At 41.7% G+C, this 18,054-nt stretch overlaps 1 protein-coding gene across 5 annotated transcripts in view; it reads right to left on the reverse strand.

The window, feature by feature from the left end:
• Positions 1 to 15,848, reverse strand: part of gsna (gelsolin a) — an 18,896-nt gene extending 3,048 nt beyond the window's left edge. The window contains exons 1-16 of one of the 5 annotated variants that reach the window (XM_020601038.1): positions 15,820 to 15,848; positions 8,655 to 8,855; positions 7,516 to 7,670; positions 6,832 to 6,993; positions 6,432 to 6,581; positions 6,254 to 6,343; positions 5,773 to 5,905; positions 5,242 to 5,546; positions 4,838 to 4,971; positions 4,554 to 4,644; positions 4,305 to 4,331; positions 2,297 to 2,467; positions 1,517 to 1,694; positions 1,175 to 1,296; positions 873 to 950; positions 704 to 764 (exon numbers count right to left, since the gene is read on the reverse strand). In XM_020601038.1, coding sequence (XP_020456694.1) covers positions 704 to 764; positions 873 to 950; positions 1,175 to 1,296; positions 1,517 to 1,694; positions 2,297 to 2,467; positions 4,305 to 4,331; positions 4,554 to 4,644; positions 4,838 to 4,971; positions 5,242 to 5,546; positions 5,773 to 5,905; positions 6,254 to 6,343; positions 6,432 to 6,581; positions 6,832 to 6,993; positions 7,516 to 7,670; positions 8,655 to 8,850 — 2,053 coding nt within the window. In that variant the 5' untranslated portion in view covers positions 8,851 to 8,855; positions 15,820 to 15,848. Of the gene's footprint in view, positions 1 to 703; positions 765 to 872; positions 951 to 1,174; positions 1,297 to 1,516; positions 1,695 to 2,296; positions 2,468 to 4,304; positions 4,332 to 4,553; positions 4,645 to 4,837; positions 4,972 to 5,241; positions 5,547 to 5,772; positions 5,906 to 6,253; positions 6,344 to 6,431; positions 6,582 to 6,831; positions 6,994 to 7,515; positions 7,671 to 8,654; positions 8,856 to 15,090; positions 15,279 to 15,501; positions 15,521 to 15,819 lie in introns of those variants that run through there. The other 4 variants (XM_020601039.1, XM_020601037.1, XM_020601036.1 and 1 more) reach the window with 4 other exon arrangements.
• Between the last annotated feature and the right edge of the window lie 2,206 nt (positions 15,849 to 18,054).

An 18,054-nucleotide genomic window follows, 5' to 3' on the forward strand; every position in this document is an offset into this window, starting at 1 on the left:
GAATTCTCCTCTCCAGTACCCTGGCATAGACTTTCCCGGGGAGGCTGAGGAGTGTGATCCCCCTATAGTTGGAACACACCCTCCGGTCCCCCTTCTTAAAAAGAGGGACCACCACCCCGGTCTGCCAGTCCAGAGGCACTGTCCCCGACCGCCATGCGATGTTGCAGAGGCGTGTCAACCAAGACAGCCCAACAACATCCAGAGACTTAAGGTACTTAGGGCGGATCTCATCCACCCCCCGGTGCCTTGCCACTGAGAAGCTTCTTGACTACCTCAGTGACTTCAGCTTGGGTGATGGACGAGTCCACCTCTGAGCCTCAGACATGGTGCCGGGATTGAGGAGATCCTCAAAGTATTCCTTCCACCGTCCAACAATGTCCCCAGCTGAGGTCAACAGCTGCCCACCTCCACTGTAAACAGTTTTGGCAGGGCACTGTAGTACAGATTGAGTATTTTCTTTAAATATGATGAGGTATTTTTTTTATTTTCAATAAGCAAAATGATGTTTAATTGGTAAGAAAAACCTTGACTCTTTAAACTATCTCACTGAATGCAATTTGGGATGCCAAAGAACATTGTAATGACATTTACCTTTTTCATTACTATTACTTCACGGGCCTAAATGATTTCAGCTTGAGTGTCACAGATACTTTATCATATCATAATAATATGATCCTGGGTGTTTTGTGCCAGATGTCCTTACCAGATGTCATGGCTTCACTCTTCTCTTCCTCTTGGGCCTCATTGCCGATCCAGACAAACACCTAAGAACAGGATGGAGTTTATGCAGATTTGTTCCTTTTACAGCAGTGAATCTGCTCTTGAATTCATATACAATGCAGCTAAATCAGTCATTGCTCTGGTTTCTTTACCTGCTCCCAGGTGTCAAGGATCATGACATCATCAGTGGCAAGGTCATCTTGGGTCATCTCCCCAGGTACCTCCTCAATCTAAGAGGATGTCAAGGATTTAGTGGTGCTGTGCACAAAGGGCTTTTGATTGTTCAGAAACAGCCACATTTACAGACAATGTACGTTGTATTCTGTCTGATTTAAAGATCTGGCTCATTCAAATTACACCAAACATATTTTTCCTTTTTTCCTGTTGGACATTTTTCCAGTGAAGGTAAATAAAATGATTGCTGCAGGAGATAAATCTGAGACAAAAGACTTACGATGAAGTTTCCTGTCTTATTGGAGCAGGCAAAGAGTCTGGGTGGATGAGTATCCATTTTGTCCTTGAGTCTGGTAGAAGTGCGATATTCTGCCTTTCCTCCCAGAGCCTCCCAGAACTGATCTGTGAAGGGGACAGACACTTCCTGTTATTGAACAAGTAGATAAATACCAGAAGGGGTTAGAACAGTGGATGCTGCTGAGAGATGGGTGAGAAGATCGATGCCACTCTCCTGTTTGGAGAGGGGTACCGAACTGCTGTTATACTCAACTTTTACTCAAAAGCACAAAACATGAGACAGTTATTGCAACGATAATATTCTGCGTTGATTGTGTTTCCTCACCAGTCTCTCCTCCCTCAGACAGCTTGGAGGTCGGAGACACACCCAGGATGGCACACAGCTGCTGGGCTCCCTGCTTCTCTGTGTCACTCGCACCCACTCCCACCCACAGGAAGGAGTCTCCGGGGGTTACCAGAATAAAAGCATCATTGGAATTCAGGTTGGATGCCACTGCATCAAGCTGCGCAAACACAGTGATACTGTAGATTAACGTGCACTTCTGCCGCTGTGTGTGTTTCACTGTGACCATTTAGGCTGTCAGGTTTTGCCAAGTTATACTCTTTTTTTTTATTTTACTTTTCCTGTTCTCTTAAACAGGCTGTAAGAGGTTTTCTCTTTGGTCACGTCAGCCTCACTAACACTTTTTTGTAATGTTGTTTTGCATCAGGCAGAAAACACAACTTAAAGATGACTATACAATAGGTTTTTCTATGAGATGTCAAATTGGCAAATGCTACGTTTTACTTTTAGTGCAATGGATTTTATAATGTTCAGATAAAAAACAAATCTATGGTGCAATATGATAAATGTAAAGATAAAATCCATCCATCCATTTTCTAAACCACTTAGTCCCAAACAGGGTCACGGGGGGCTGGAGCCAATCCGTGCCAGCTGCGGGCGAGAGGCGGGGTGTAATGATAAAATGTGATTTTGAAATGTTTTTTGATGAACAGTGGAGGAATAAGATATATGACCAAAAAAACAGAGATCATCAGCAGACTTAAGCTTTAAAATTAGTTCATGCCGTGATTAGAAAGTGAATTATTATGTTTGTTCTCTTACCTCCACAGCTCTGGTGTGCCCTGTAGAGTTGGCGCGCACCTGGAAGAGTCGTGTGTCTGCAGGAGCGGACTGACCTCCTTCTCTGGATGTACCCCCCTTGTACACCACCATTGGCTGGCCTCCAAACAGACTCATCAGATGGCTCGGCTCTTTGCCCTGCACCACCCTCACCTGGTATGTAAATAGTCAAATAGCAACTCTGGAGATGAATAGATGATTGTGGCAGTAATTTTGGTAGCAAAAACAATCCATGCAGTTTGATGTTATGAGTTATCCCAAGGTGGTGCAACTAAATCACAGCAGACAGATCCTCCCTTGTTGTATCTTTTAAAACGTGCACTGACAATATGTGAAAAATGTCTGCTGCCATCCCCAAATCAGACACAGGGTGGCAGCATGGAGCCAAGCCACGTTTACTGTCTATGCCATCAGGTGATGAGAGTCAAGGTCTGTGAAGTTAGGATACTGCAGCTTATGTCAGAAATAGTGTCACAAGTCTCTGTGGTCTACAGCTTTTGTCATAAATATTTCTGGCTGTGAGGTGATGTAGTCAGTTCTTGCGCTTTATGATGATCCGGAGCTTATGTGAGCAAATAGAGAGGAGAAAAATATTCACTGAAGAGTTGTAGTCCACATTTGTACACTTTCAAACTACAACTACAGCTGAAAATGTTCCCAGTACTCGTAACACTGAGCATGATGTGAAACTGGCAAAAGGATTTTCTAACAGCCAGTGTTGCTCAATTGTAAACAGCATAAAAGTTTAGTTGTTAAACTAAATTACTCTAAATCTCTCATTTTGCTAATGTTATAAGTTCTTATGAGTAGATGACATTTAAGCCATTTGTTAAATGAAAAGTGAGTTTTGAAGAAAAACCTGTCTGCAGAGTTAGCAAGGTAAATTTATGTCAAGATTAGTTTGAGAGGCTGTGAATAGGAAGGTGACATTAACAAGACCATGGGAGCATATCCCCGCAAAGACTTTCAAGGATGCACAAACCACATTTTAACTGATGTTCAGTTTGCAACTCAGCATTTGAGAGCAGGTGCAGATTTGTAAGAGCAAAAACGAACGGGAAAGCAAAAGAAGAATCGTGAGCATAACAGATGATTTAAGCGAGCAGCAGGGATCCTCCCTCGCTCTCAGATGTGATCCTGCTCTTAAAAAACAATGCCTACAGGCTCTCAAATTCTGACTTGTAAACTGAGTAGCACAAAAAGTTGTTTTGTGTGCTTTCAAAAGTTTTGGTGCTGACACAGTTTCGCACAAAACCCAGTGGAGAAATCTGAGAGCACGAGCATGGCTGGGATTACACTCTCATATCTGATTCTGCACTTACAAATCTGTGCCTGCTCGCTCTTAAATGCTGAGTTGCAAAGTGAGCAGCGCTCGGAACATAGTTTGTGCGCCCTTGAATGTCTACTTTGACAGTGAGGGCAAGGAAACATCTGGAAAAATAGATGTAACTTCTACAGATGTTTCCCCACTCAACGGAATCAAACACAAAGACAGTTGTGCCACAGCACAGACAAGAAGGCATGAACATGACGGCTGTACATGCAACGTGAAGATGCATGAGGAGGGAAGTGCGAATGTGGAACACAGAAAGACTCATATGAAACTGACCTTGTTTTATGATCTGCACAGTTATTTCCAAACTCACACCCATCTAGCAAACATCAGCACTTAATGTTGCATTAATGTCAGCTCAGGGCGAAGTCTGGTACAAGGGCTGTTTTATATTTATGTGGGGCAGACAAAGCTGGTGACACTGGAGGGAGCAGCCTCCCATTAACACTGACACTGGAATGTCCTGTTTGTGTATGACTGAAATGGTTTCACCGTAAATTGGATTTAGCTCATTTAAAGCACTTTTAAAACAAGATATTTATAATTATCTGGAACGGATTAAAAATGTATTGGTTTGCTTCTTTTTGTCTCTGGTTCTGGACAACATCATATGAGTCATCTGGGGGAGATGCGGAGCAGGGTAGGGAGGGCAAATACCTGTGTGGTTATAGGAGCACCAACAACCTGAAGAGACAGAAAAGGTCAGAAACCAAGGAGGGAAGAAGAAGAAGCAGCAGCAGGATACCAGGAGGTTAGAGGTGAAAGAGTGAAAGGTTGTAAAGGTCAGACAGGAGATGACTATGCTGAGTAAGCCAGGGGAAGGCAGAGGCATTTTCTTATGAATGAGCAAATAATATTATGCAATGAAAAAGCTGATGAACACCCTAAAGGAATAATGTGTTCTACCTGTATGGGGCCACCGCCGAGCTCTTCATCCAGCTGGGCACCGAGGATCGCTGAGGCCCCAATTTCATCCTGACTGGAGTCCAAGCCCTGCCTGGGAAACCATCAGAAATCTCTGTTATATACTTTGTCACTATGAAATATTGAAAACGTATTTCTAGTTTGGTTTTTACTCCTCTACTTTGACAGCACCCTGAGTTTGTGATTCAGGTGGGAAAATATTTTTACAACATTTCATCTAATGCAACTTCAACTGATGGCAAACTGTCAGTCTCTGGTTTTCTCACCACATGTAGATGATGTGTCCCTGACGTCCTCCGTGGCGGTAGTTGTACAGAATGATGTAGCTGTCTCCTCCATAGAACTGTCCATATGTGGAAGGATCCACCAGGACCTTGTCAGAACCCTCGATACGCCAGATCTGTCAAGAAAACAACAAAGAATGATTGCATTTAATGTTTTATCACATCTACAACAAATTACATAAATGTTTCATTGCATAACATAAATGACCCAATATAATATTGTAAAGATACAAAAGCTCATGATGTCTGGTAAGTTACTCAGAAATTCACAAGCTCTTTCACAGACGAGTTTCCACAAGAGGGAGCTGTTCGGTTACTGATAGCCCCAGTCTTAAAATCTCTGAGACATAACCACACCAACGACCTGAGAGCTTCCCTTCTCTCACCTGTTTGTCTCCGCTGCCGTCATCCACCATGCCATGCTGGGCAGCCATGGCCGGGGAGTCATGCAGGCTGGCAGCGTCGAAGGCCACCTTCTCGATCCTGGCGATGCTGTTAGAGATGTAGGCCACGCCCAAGCCCTCTGTCTGATCTTTGTCCCGCCAGTTTTTAAAGAACTGCTTGAACAGCGGAGTCTCGCCCATCTCTGGCAGTATCTGGACCTGCGTGTGTTTGGGGTAACCCATCTTCTTTATAAACTCATCTGCTGCCTTCAAGGCTGCCTTTCGTTCGTCCATGTTGGCATCTTTGCCTGTAGAAAAACAGATTGTAATAAGTATTTAGTTAACAGAAAATATTAGAACCATTTCCTAGATCAAAAAGGCCAAATTACAGGTTTTTCCTGTCCTGGCTGTGAGCTGAATGTGGGCTCAGCATGACTGCTCAGAATAATGGCGCAAAATATCCATTCAACAGTGCAGTGGTGTTGGTTTTCTCCTAAACAAACAGCCGAATCCACAGCGGCAGCCTGCACTGACCTTTCCAGACGAAGATCTTGCCATCAGAGCCGTGGTCTAGAATGAAGCAGTCGCCAGACTCCAGGGCGCTCTGGGCAAATGGGTTTTCTGCTGCCACCAGTGCGATGGCCATTCCTCCACTGGCGTTGGACACCTGGAAAGGCAGAGAGAGTTTGATTAGAAGCTTGAAGGATAATTTCTGTGAAAACAGTTCAAGTGTTGAGAGTGAAAGCTTGTTGCACTGCCTCCTCCTGGGCTTTTTAACCCGTCAGCAGCCATAACATTACTGGTCACCTGGACATGATCAGTTAACTGTGATTAACATGTCTGTCATGAGAAACTACAATGTTCTGACTCTGAAACTCAGGCATAAAACTCATCATTTTATTTTTATTTATGTATTTATTTACAAACTGCCACTGAAAGTATTCAGATTTTTGTAAAGGAGATTGTTATTGTTAAAGAGGAGAAGATGTGTGTGTGATGTTTGCACTTCACTCACCTTGTAGAGTTTGGCCCTCATCCTGTTTGAAGCATCAGCTTTGATGTCATCCGAGGCTCCTACAGGCAGATCTGGTTTAGGACCCAAAACCTGAGGACAGAAACAGTCATTTTAACACAAACATCTCGAAAACGCTCGGTTGCAGACTTGATTTGTTCTCATAATGCACTGATCTCACCTCTAACATCTTCTCTCTCTCCATCCCCTCGTCACAGACATAAACTCGGGCCCTCCCGCTGCGCTCGTTGTCACGGATACCCTTGGAGACCTGCGTTGCCTTCAGCTTCTCAAAGCGGTTGCTCTGGGAGCCGCACCACTGGAAGATCTCCTGTACAACAAGAAATGGAGCAGATTGCAAAGCAGGCCAATAGAATCTTTACTGAAAGTGGAATTTATAGCATTTTGTGTTTTACAAAAATATCAAAGGCACTTGTCTTTTTTTATTGCTTTCTCTTGGAAAACAGATGCAACATTTGTAGTTTTGGCCATGTACTGCAAGTTGTTCACCACTACTGAAAAACTGTGAGAGCCATATAATATTGTGATTATGTAATAATAATCTGCTCAGTGTCACTCACATCTCCCAGGTCCAGGATGAAGCAGTCTCCCTGGTTGAAGCTCTCCCAGCTGACGGGCACCTCTGTTGCCCGGACAACACGACGCCCTTTGACCTGGAGCACCCGCTGCACAGTCACCTCATTGGTGACAACATGTTTGAACCCAGATGCTACGCCACCTGTCTGGAAGATACAATTTGCATTTCAAAATAAAATACTTGGCTTTTTCCTTAAAAAACAAAAACAAAATTTTATCTCATCTAAACAAAAAGAAAAATGAAAAACCATAGATGCCCTATGTTTTGATGTGGATAGTGGCAAATTTATACAACTGACAAAATGATTATGTAACAAAATACATTTTCTATTTTACATTTAATAACAAAATTCAGGTTTTACTTTTAATGCTTGTAATGATTCTTCAGTATAAAAAAAAAAACAAGAAAATGGTTCAATGGCTATTTGGAAATTGGAATGCTTGACAGAATTATGTCATCAAACATTTTTACTCATTCTGAATAAACAATGTTGTTTTTCTTTTGAAATATGTTGAAATATAACCTTAACATGTCCATAAACATGCAGAAACCACATATAAAATTGACTATGCATAATCCCAGGTTTGAAACAAAAGTGAAAATGTTATAAAAAGTCCCATATTTCTGGCCAATAGCTGTTTTTCTGGCTACAAACATAACATCTTACCATGTATTTGATTCCAGACTTGAAATAGCCCAGAAAGGTTTTGGACTCATGTCCCTGGACCTCACGGTACTGGATGGGTTTTCCTCCCAGGAAGTCATCCATCTGGACAGTAAAGATGGCCGCTGAGGCGCTCTCATCCTGGGTGCAGAAATCACCTGCACCAGACAAACCGCACAGGTGCTCCATATTAATCCTAGTCTTTAACCAACCCAGAGAGCCACATTTTTTGTCTGATGAATTCTCTCACTGACGACTGAGTCAGGAGATCAATATGCGGGAGCAGCAGGGGTCAGACCCCAGCAGGCACGTTAATACACGCAACATTATTCTATTTCTGTCACACAGTGTAGTTACATCAGATCATGTTTATTGGCAAACACTGTTTCCATGATCAATCAAGTAGACTAAAAACACATGTAATCAATAAACAAAAAAAGACCTGACTCACGTTCTGACCTTTCTGTTTGCTTTAAGCTATGATGACGCAGTCAGATACAGTCAGGTGCACAAGTATTTGGACAAGGACACAATTTTTGGAATTTTGCCTCTGTACACCACCACAGTGGATTTGAACTGAGGCAGGTAAGGTTTTACTGAAGTGTAGACTTTCAGCTTTAATTCCAAGTATTGAATTTGCATTTGGCTGCTGCCCATGTGAAGTCATCGTCAGGCTTAAAAAACTTCATGAAGCAGCACTAATTAGTGTTAGCAGTTGCCTGGGGTGGGTAGAAAGACCTGACCTTTGGTGTTAGCTCACTACAATGTCTGTTTTTCTCAGCCGTGTGATTTTTAAGCTAAGAATAAAACATATTTGAGGATTTTTCAGAGTGTGAAGGCCCTTTTTGTTAGTTAACACAGTGTTGCCTATGAACTCGCAGTGGCTAGAAATGCACTGAAAGATGCTTTATAGTTTTTAAGATGGATGAAGATGTTTTTTTTTTGTCTTAAACTGTTTCTGAAATATTGAGATCTGGACTTCCTCATACACTTTCTGAAATATTGAGATCTGGACTTCCTCATACACTTTCTGAAATATTGAGATCTGGACTTCCTCATACACACTGTTCTCTCTTAGGTTCTTTTCTGCTGCTAAGTTCACTGTGATCCCACTGGAATAACTCTGGCCTCACTGCACTCACCCAACCAGAAGTGGAGGTCATACTGCAGGTTCCCGGAGCGTTGTTTGATGGTGTTGAGGATGAGGTAGGTGTCTCCTGTGTAAAATCCCCCATATAGGTTCTCTGGAACGGGCACCAGGTCAAAGTTCTCCACCCGCCACACCTGAAGGCCTGGTTTCTGTCCAGCCCGTTCAAACTCTGGGTGGTGCGGTGCCATCCTGTCTGCAGAGAATGAGACTTTTTTTTTTTGTACTCCACACACTCAAACATACAGGTATGTTTCCATGGCAACGTGCTGTGGTTTTACAAGTTGGTGGTTACGTTCTGCACAGATCAGTCATAAATCTTTGTCCCAACCCTTTAAGCATAAGACTGGGACTTTATTTGTAAGACATTTGCACTGGAAAAGCTGAAGCCACCTCCTGGCTGAGTTGTTGCCATGGATACAAAGATAAAGTTTAGGTTTATAGTTAGATATAAATGCGCAGCAGGGTGAGTCACTGGTGCCCGGTGCTCAGGGTGTTTCCACCAGTAAGCAGGAAGCACAAATCCAGGAAGTTTTTACTAAGGCAGATGCATAACTGCCAGTGATGATGACTAAACATTGTGTATCATTATATAAAGCAGAAGACTGCTTTGTAGCTCTGTTTTTGTGCTTCAGTCCATCAGCGGAGTGCCCTTTTAAGGAGATCAATTGAAGCCTAACACAAAAGCAATATAGGAAAACCTCTTCCAGTCTACAAATTTCATCTCACAGTACATGGCATCGTATTGCCCCGTGCTGTAAGACACAGTGCAAGGGCAAGCAAATTCACAAACACACACCCAGACATTCATACATACCATACACTTCAGCCATAGCTGACAGTATAAAAGACACATGGCGCCCAGTCAAGACTCTCAAGTGGGTGTCTGTGCCGCATTGGATTATAGCCCACTGGCATTTCCCAATGCATGGATGTTGAAGAATTTTAAGATGGCCCCTGAGCATCATGTTAAAATCTTTGTTATGGTCATTTGGAAGCTGGTTATAGAACAGTTTACAAGTTAACAGTGAGGGAATAAGGACATTTTATACAGAGGATTTTGTAGGGCAGATTATTCGGAGTCTTGCCTTCATAAACATGAGGATGTAGTATTCTTATGCTGCACAAGACGTCTGTGCTCAACTTCTATAAATGAAAAGTTTAGGTGTAACAAAGAACTAAGTATATTTATGTATAGTACTGATGTAAAATGTCTGAAATGTTGAATCTCTCTAACAGGTGTAGTTTCAGGTTAAGATTGTGCACACACGATTTATCTGAGTGCATCTTTGACCTCTGGTAGCTATGGTTAGATTCAAATGTTTGAAATGTTACATTACACAGTCCAACAGAAAAAAATACGTAAATGTGGTCACAAATGTCCTGTGAGTTTTTGCATCAGACAAACGCACACTGGGTCCACTGTAAATGCTGACTGGCACAGGACACACTGCACAGAGTGTAAACAATTTCTCCAAAGGGAAGCAGTGTTCTCAAATTAAAACCTGGCCTCTCTGACAGGGGCCTCTGTGACCTCATATGGTGCATTTCTTCTTTCATTTACCAACAGATTTGAGTTGTGATGTGCTTATAAGACATTCATACCATCAACGTTCTTATCTGTAAAGAGCTGGTAATAGAGCTCAGGTTCGATTATTAGACATGAAAGTATAAACTGCAGGTCATGTAGTTCACAATGAACACAGAACCCAGCTTTCCACAGGAATGCTGCTTGGACCTGCTGTGTGTGTGACTAACGTTTAAGAATCTGCCATTTTTCTAGGAGGACATCTGCCCACAAACATGGCAGGAATCTGACCCTGGATGAGAAATGTGGCTCAGGGTTCACTTAACCAGGCCAACAAATGCCAGCTTCCTTTTCCCTCATTTCTGCTCTCCTCTTGTTTAACAGCCAGATTCAGTGCACATTATACTGTAGCTGTAATATTCCCACAGGGAAAAGAGAGCGGAACATTTTGACAACTGTTTCACAGCCAACATTCCTGATTTTTGAAGGGGACATATGTTGTCACATAGCAGTGGCTGGTGGGAAGATTTCTTAAATACCAAAAATTTGGATAGATATCTGGGTCAGACTATATCTCACCCATTTATAGCTCATTTAGACTTCAAATGCAAATTGACAGTACGGACTAAACACAGTCAATACAGAAAAAATGCAGCCAAATCAACTGGGTGCCCTTGGAGTCATACAGGGTGGTGCACCATCTGAACTTCCATTGCAGTGCCTGCATCCAAGTTTGGCTGGAGAAAGGACAACTAGGGCTGCTGGGTAACTCCACTATGGTCATTACATGTAGCTGGAGCAAGGATGTGGAATGCTGAAATTTCCTCCACTGGCTCTACATTGGCCTGAGAAGCTTGAATGCAGCTAAGGTCAGAAACCAGGTCTGAAACTTTTAAGCATTAGCAATTGAATCCAATTGCTAATGGGGGGGTTGTTTTTCATCAGAAAACACTAAGCAATCATATTCTGGTACAAACTGATCAAATATGGTGACCAAACATCTTTAAGTATACCACAAATATTTAAAAGGCTACAAAGCATCCAAGTGAGGTATCTACTTCCTAAACATCTAGGGAATAATCTTTAACCGTTTTGAAAGAATATAAAAACCTTGTGCTCCCAAGCAGCTGGTAATAAATCTGTAACTTCTCCTTGATAATCTACAGCTATTCATTAACTTCCTTTGACACACCCAAACAGCTTGCAGGCAGAGATCTGAGCTGAGTAGGAGGATCCTCAATAAGGGAGGAACCGATGTACAGCATATACTATATAGAATGTACATATGAAACCAAATCCCTAAAAGAAACACAGAGCATATTAATACCTACAACTGTGATCATGACCAAACACAGTATGTCAGTGCAGAGATCAACAGGAAGTCTGCAGTTTTCATTTCTCAACCACTTGAAGTAAAGATTTATACCTTTGTTTCTACGTGGTGTGAATTTCATAACAAACCCCATTCAATCCCCATGATAAATGCTCAAAAACGCACCGTGTATGTAGCTTTATTTCTAACAACTCCATACCTTGACTCTCCCAGAAAAAAACACTTTTATGCAACTCAGTATTCTGAAGATCTAAGTGTCTGTGGCACTAAATAAAAACGACTGCCTTTGACTGCGATCTTCCGCTCTGATGTAGGAAAATGTTGTGCAGCAGAAATGCCTGCCGCCGCACATCAAAACTGGTTCACAACAGAACTAGATATTCTCTGTGACGTGGTAGTACAGCAAACATCAGAGGGGATACACAGCATCTGAATCCCCTCACTTTGAAAAATCAAAGCCAGTACTGAGAAAATATGATAAAATCTAAAATCTAGATTAAAAAAATCCAAAACAATGAGGGAAAAGGTTTGTGAATGTAGTTTAAGACACAATAAGTCTGAGATTTTTTACAAGTATGAATATTTCTGTGCAAAGTTTAGTTGAAGAGCAGCAGCTGACTAGAACAAACCATTAATGTTTCTAGCTGCTCCAGGTTGGCTAAAGTGACTCACAGAGGGGTAGTTTGTTTGACTCAGCACACACACACACACACACAGCTACAAGCTTAAATAGAACAAGTCACATGACTCGCGGTTACCACGGCCTGCGGGGAAACACAGATGGTGTCTACAGGCCTCCCCATTGCACTGCACAGCCAGAGTCCCTTCCCCCCCTCATCCCTGTGCTCTTTGTCCCGGCCTCGCCTCCAAACAGACATGGAGAGAGCCTGTCATTCTTTAACCCCCTGCTCCATTTGTCACCAGCCTCTCTTTTGTGCCAGCTTTGCTTGAGGCCTGAGTGAGAACTCAACACTGTGCATTTAGCAAACGCGGATTCATGTGACAAAAATATTTTTAAGACCTTGTGATGATGTCTGCCGATGTATCACTTCAAAGACAAGAACAAATAGTTTTAGTTGTGGAAGCTGGATTTCTGGGCTCCAACAGCGATTGGTTTCTCCAAAAGGAGAGATCGCTCCTTCAAGTCATGTCTTTCTTGTACAGGAAGGGGGGGCTCTTGATGACTCATTTTCTCCATGCATGCCACTCTCATCAGCCTCTTGAGGACTGTTCAGAAAGCCACCCCCACCCCACCCCCCATAGGACACGTCAGATAACACTGCACTGGCTCTGCAGTCTTTAATAGCTGATCTGCTTCCCTTTTGCCTGTTTACTCATTGTAAAACAGTCAAAACAACAATGCAAAGTCTTGCTAACTTCACTGTTGTCGAATGTGTAGTTTGGTAGAGATTTTGAAAGTTGCTATCTCTTGCAGAAGATGTCGAAGCTTTAAGGGGAATATGTTTCAGGGTGTTTCCTGGGTTTACCTGTATCTCAGCCTGTCACTCATTCAGTCTCGGCTTCACCCCATTTTCCAATTTTCAAATTTCACCTTGACTCACGCTGCCACACCCAACATCAGCCCATATGGTTCCAAAAATGACTCAAATGAGCATTTTCTGGTCTTCCAGCTCTATGGTTAAGGTTTTGGCCAATTTTAGGCAACTAAAACTTTAAATTGGTGAATTTCTGGCCACTAGACATTTAATGATTTTGATTGGAATCTAGCTAGCTTGAGTTAAATCTTAAAGGTCTTCTTATTTCTGCATAACTGTTGCTGAACAACATTTTGATTGCATAGTTATGACCTGTTCACTGAAATGCAGTTGTTTAATTGCTTAATTATAGTTGACCTAGACACCTTCTGACCTGCAAATCACCAAATCAGCAACATCCTGTCTCAATGTGATGCTGAAAAACGGGTCCATGCATTTGTTACTTCCAGGCTGGACTACTGTAACTCTTTACTATCAGGATGTCCCAATAATTCCATAAAAAGCCTCCAGTTAATCCAAAATGCTGCAGCCAGAGTACTGACAGGAACTAGCAAGAGAGATCATATCTCTCCCATATTAGCTTCTCTCCACTGGCTCCCTGTAAAATCCTTCTCCTAACACACAAAGCCCTTAATGACAAGGCTCCATCGTATCTTAAAGACCTCGTAGAGCCTTATCATCCTAACAGAGCACTTCGCTCTCAGAGTGCAGGTTTACTTGTGGTTCCTAGAGTCCACAGAAGCAGAATGGGAGGCAGAGCCTTTAGCTATCAAGCTCCTCTCCTATGGAACCAGCTCCCAGTCTCAGTTTGACTTTGTTGTGATTTGGTGCTACACAAATAAAATTGAATTTAATTGGATTGAAATCAGTGTTTACTGAGTCTGTATTCAAAACCATCCAACCTCCTCCCTACCACACTTTACAGCAGTATAACAACGCCCTGCCACCTACACTTTGGCTACTCAAAGAGGACGAGGAGAACAGTCACTGCATGACTGTGTAACTACATAATGTAATGTTTAAACAACAAAACACAAGCTGTCATTTTTTTTTTCATGTAAGGACAGCCTCCCAAAGTTGGACTTCTGACTCCACTAGCTGACAAGCAGGAAGGTTTTTGGTGACATTAAAGATGCCGTGTCTATGGTTTTCCACATTATCTGGAGCCTGGACAAGGTAGTTTGAGAGACAGATAGACATAGAATTTAATATGACCACAGAAATGTATCCAAGATGAAGATGTAAAGAATATATTCAGCTGTCCAGAGCATGCACACTGTTGTTTGAGGCTCCTATCTAAATCTGAAGTGGGATGCAGTGAGGTGGGCGGATTCAGGCATCCCATAATTTCCAGCTGTCTCACCGCTGAGTGTGACTGTGACTTACCACTTCCTGATTGGCTAACGAATCTGTGTATATGCCTCCTCCTCACACACTCATCCAATGTCCCATGCACCACGCTGACACACACGCACCTTTGTTGTCTTTATACCAACCACCATATACAGGATGTTGTGACTGACTTCCTAAATGAGCAGTCTCACTGTTTGGTTCTGTCTCTGAACAAACATACAGCTGCTTTGCAGTTTTTAAATGAGATGCTCACACAAATGGCTAAACTTTTAAAACTACACTGCAGCAGAACACTGCATGTTAAATTGTGCTTTTGGTTGCCTATCACATCATGGCATTAAGTAATTTTTAAGGAAGAACGTGATCAAGCCTGTGGGCACTTAAAGTGGAACGAGACTATTTTCTAGTCATCCGTTTACACTGCATGACCATATAAGGCAGCAGTTGCCTTGTACTTTGGGTAATAAAAATCTGGGTTTACTTGTCTGAATGAACCAGACAAAAACACAACCCGTGTGGAGTCAACTAATTTCGTATGAACATAGACGTCAAGCATTTCTCTCTATAGAATACATGCTCTTTCACCCCAGGCACAGCAGACGTGTCAAATGTGCACGGAAAGGTTCATTCCAGTGTAGCGCTGATTAAAGAAATCAAACCCCCATTTGGGCCACAGACAGCAGCCTATTGTCTAGTTGAGGAAAGTGCGTTGTTGACGTACCTTATTTTTAAAGCGTGGGCTGTGATCGGGGACAGACGAGCGCACGGGTTTGGACCTGACTGAGCCGCGATGAGAGATTCTATTTGCAGCGGGAGCAGAGAGGCGTCGAGTCGGGGGCACAGTGGAGCTGGGTGCCGCCGTTTATGCTTATGGCCCGGGACACTCCCCGTTATGACACACCCCTGGCCGGTCCGCTGCCAGGGGGCGGTGGGCACACAGTCCCGCACATGCACATAGGTCTATATGTCTATTTTTTAACCACTATAAAGCCTACATTTGTGTAGGCCTACCTTTTTCTCTGCAATTTCATGTTTTAACGATTTTGTTAAACATGCTGTGTGCATTTTGGCTCTGTTAGTCTTTGGTGTTCTCGTTGATGTAGCAATAAAAATGTGAATAGGCGTCGTTTACTTTACAGGGATGATCACTTTAATCCAAGCCAGGTCTGCACTTCCGGCGCCCAACACAATGTGCATCTTGAACATCACCGCCCTGCCTGGTCCTGGTACCATAAAGCCGATGAAAACTGAGCACGACATTCATGGTACCTGTGTTAGTAGCAATGGCTACACCTGCATTAAAAAAAAGCGTACAGGCTTTTTGCAACAGATATTGCCATCACCAGCCACAATGCATTATATCAACACAAATTCAACAGTTGTTTTGCAACCATAACCGTATATTATTAACATCTAGGATATGGGATATAGAGAAATGACTGAGCCCTACCATTAACCTTTACTGTGAGGTAACCTGCGGTTTTTAGATCTTGGTCCCCATCTAGTGGACAAAGGCCAAAAAGCAGGGTGGTTTTATTCATTCTTACCACACTGGCTTACTTATTAGACAAATACAAATACAGAGGTAGAAAGTAACGAGTACATTTACTCAGTTGCTGTACTTAACTACAGTCTTGATGTATTTATATTTTGAATAGTTCCATTTCTGCTACTTTATACTCCACCTTAACATTTCAGAAATAAATATTGTACTTTTACTCCATTACATTAAGAAAGAAAGAAATTTGGTTACTAGTTCCGTTTCAGAATCAAATTGACAAAACAAAATACAGTATAATCGTAAGAGATTGTTGATCCTGGGTGGATAATTCCCAAGATTTCCACCAGTAAAGTTGCTGATACATTACTGTATAGCCTAAGAAAAAAAAAATCAAAACAGCATTTACTCAAGCGCTGTACTTAAATACAGTTTTGCGGTATCTGTACTTTACTTAAGTATTTTCATTTTCTGCTACTTCATACTTTGACTTTATTATATTTTAGAGGCAAATATTGTACTTTTTACTCTATTTGATAACTTTAGTTTCTAGTTACTTTTCAGAATCCAATTGACAAAATAAAATAAAGTATAGTTATAAGACTTTATTGATACTTGGTAGGAAATTCACAAGATACCCATCGGTACTTCAAATGAGTAATGCCTCAGTAATTGTAATTGCATAATATATATCAATGTGAAATGTGCTAATCTGCATAATGTACTTTTACTTTTGATACTTTAAGTATATTGTGATGCAAATACTTTTGTACTTTTAATGAAGTAACTTTTTTAATGTAGACCTTTTATTTGTAACAGAGTATTTTTACACTGTGCTTTTGCTGCTTTTAATTAATATTTCTTTCACCACTGAGTATAATGTAGTTGACTGAGAGGTAATGTTAGAAGAAAGGTAGTGCTATAATCTTTTTGTTGACAAAATCTAATTATGATGTGTGGTAATAACATGCCGCATCAAGGCAGCAAAATGTTTTACCCCCAGTAGGAACAAACTGTTAATGACAGATTTGTGGAAAATGAGGACCTTTAATTAATCCACACATTGCCTGTCAGCGTCCAGTCCTTGGTGGAAACATCCCATCAAGAAAGACTTGTTTTTGAGCCTTGCTCTTTCACACCATGATGCACGCTGCCTGGTGTTCATGTAACTAGCTCCACCATCATGTTCACATTGGTGGTTTTGAGAGCAATGTTTCCATTGGCTAGATTGCCATGAAATTTAGTACACACATATTATTGTCCTCTGGATGACCTGTAATAACTCTGGTAAGAAAGGTTTTCCATATTCAGGTCAGTTTTTTCAAACTTGTTCACTACCTTGTTTTATGACCAAATACCAATGGTGGAAGACATATTCCACTCATGTACTTAAATAAAAGTAACGATTCCACACTTTAAAAATAGTACCCAAATAAAATGCTGAATTTTTCTTGTAATAGTAAGTGTTAAAGTATCAAAAGTCCTGTCCTTATCTGTTTTTGTTGCTGAGAGTTTTCAGTGCTGTCTGTCTCTGTCATGAGGAGCAGTTCAACTGAGGGGTGCACTGCTACTGGTTGTTGAGGGAAGATTGAGAGGGACCTTGTCTTTGGAAACATCAATTACAAGGTCTGAAATCACTGACAGGTGAAGCGTGTCAGAAAGCTGTTCCCTGGGAGTGAACCGACAGCTCCATTGAGCCTAACAAGATACTGCAGTTGGCAGTTTTGATAGCTCTACTCCAGCTGAACAAGCTTCTGCTAGAGAAATATTCTTCTCAGCTTCTTTAGATATAGGATTGCCATTTGATGGTATTCTTCGTGTTCATGCGTTCCTTAGCAAGCTATGCAAAATTTTTCTACTTCAGTGGGCATACTTCCTCTGAGAAAGATAAAGGATCTGAAATGTCTGTGTCGATGGTGAAACTATGACTTACACATCTGAAGGCATCCAACTTCATTCCTCTCCAGAGTCCACCAGCAAACAGTGGCTCCTTTACAGTATGTATGACTTACTGAAAAGAGCTATTTCTTTCTGAAATTCTGGGTTGTGTATAGTCAGAATGTAAATAGACTTATTTTAATAGTGCTATTAATAAATATGGTGATATGATATTGTAAGATTTTTGTTCCCTATTCAAGAGAGTACTGACAGTGTCCTTGCAATGAGATTCAACTCAGCCCAAATAAT

This window comes from Monopterus albus, unplaced genomic scaffold (genome assembly GCF_001952655.1).
Source record: "Monopterus albus unplaced genomic scaffold, M_albus_1.0 scaffold50.1, whole genome shotgun sequence".
In the NCBI taxonomy this organism is placed as follows: Eukaryota; Metazoa; Chordata; class Actinopteri; order Synbranchiformes; family Synbranchidae; genus Monopterus; species Monopterus albus.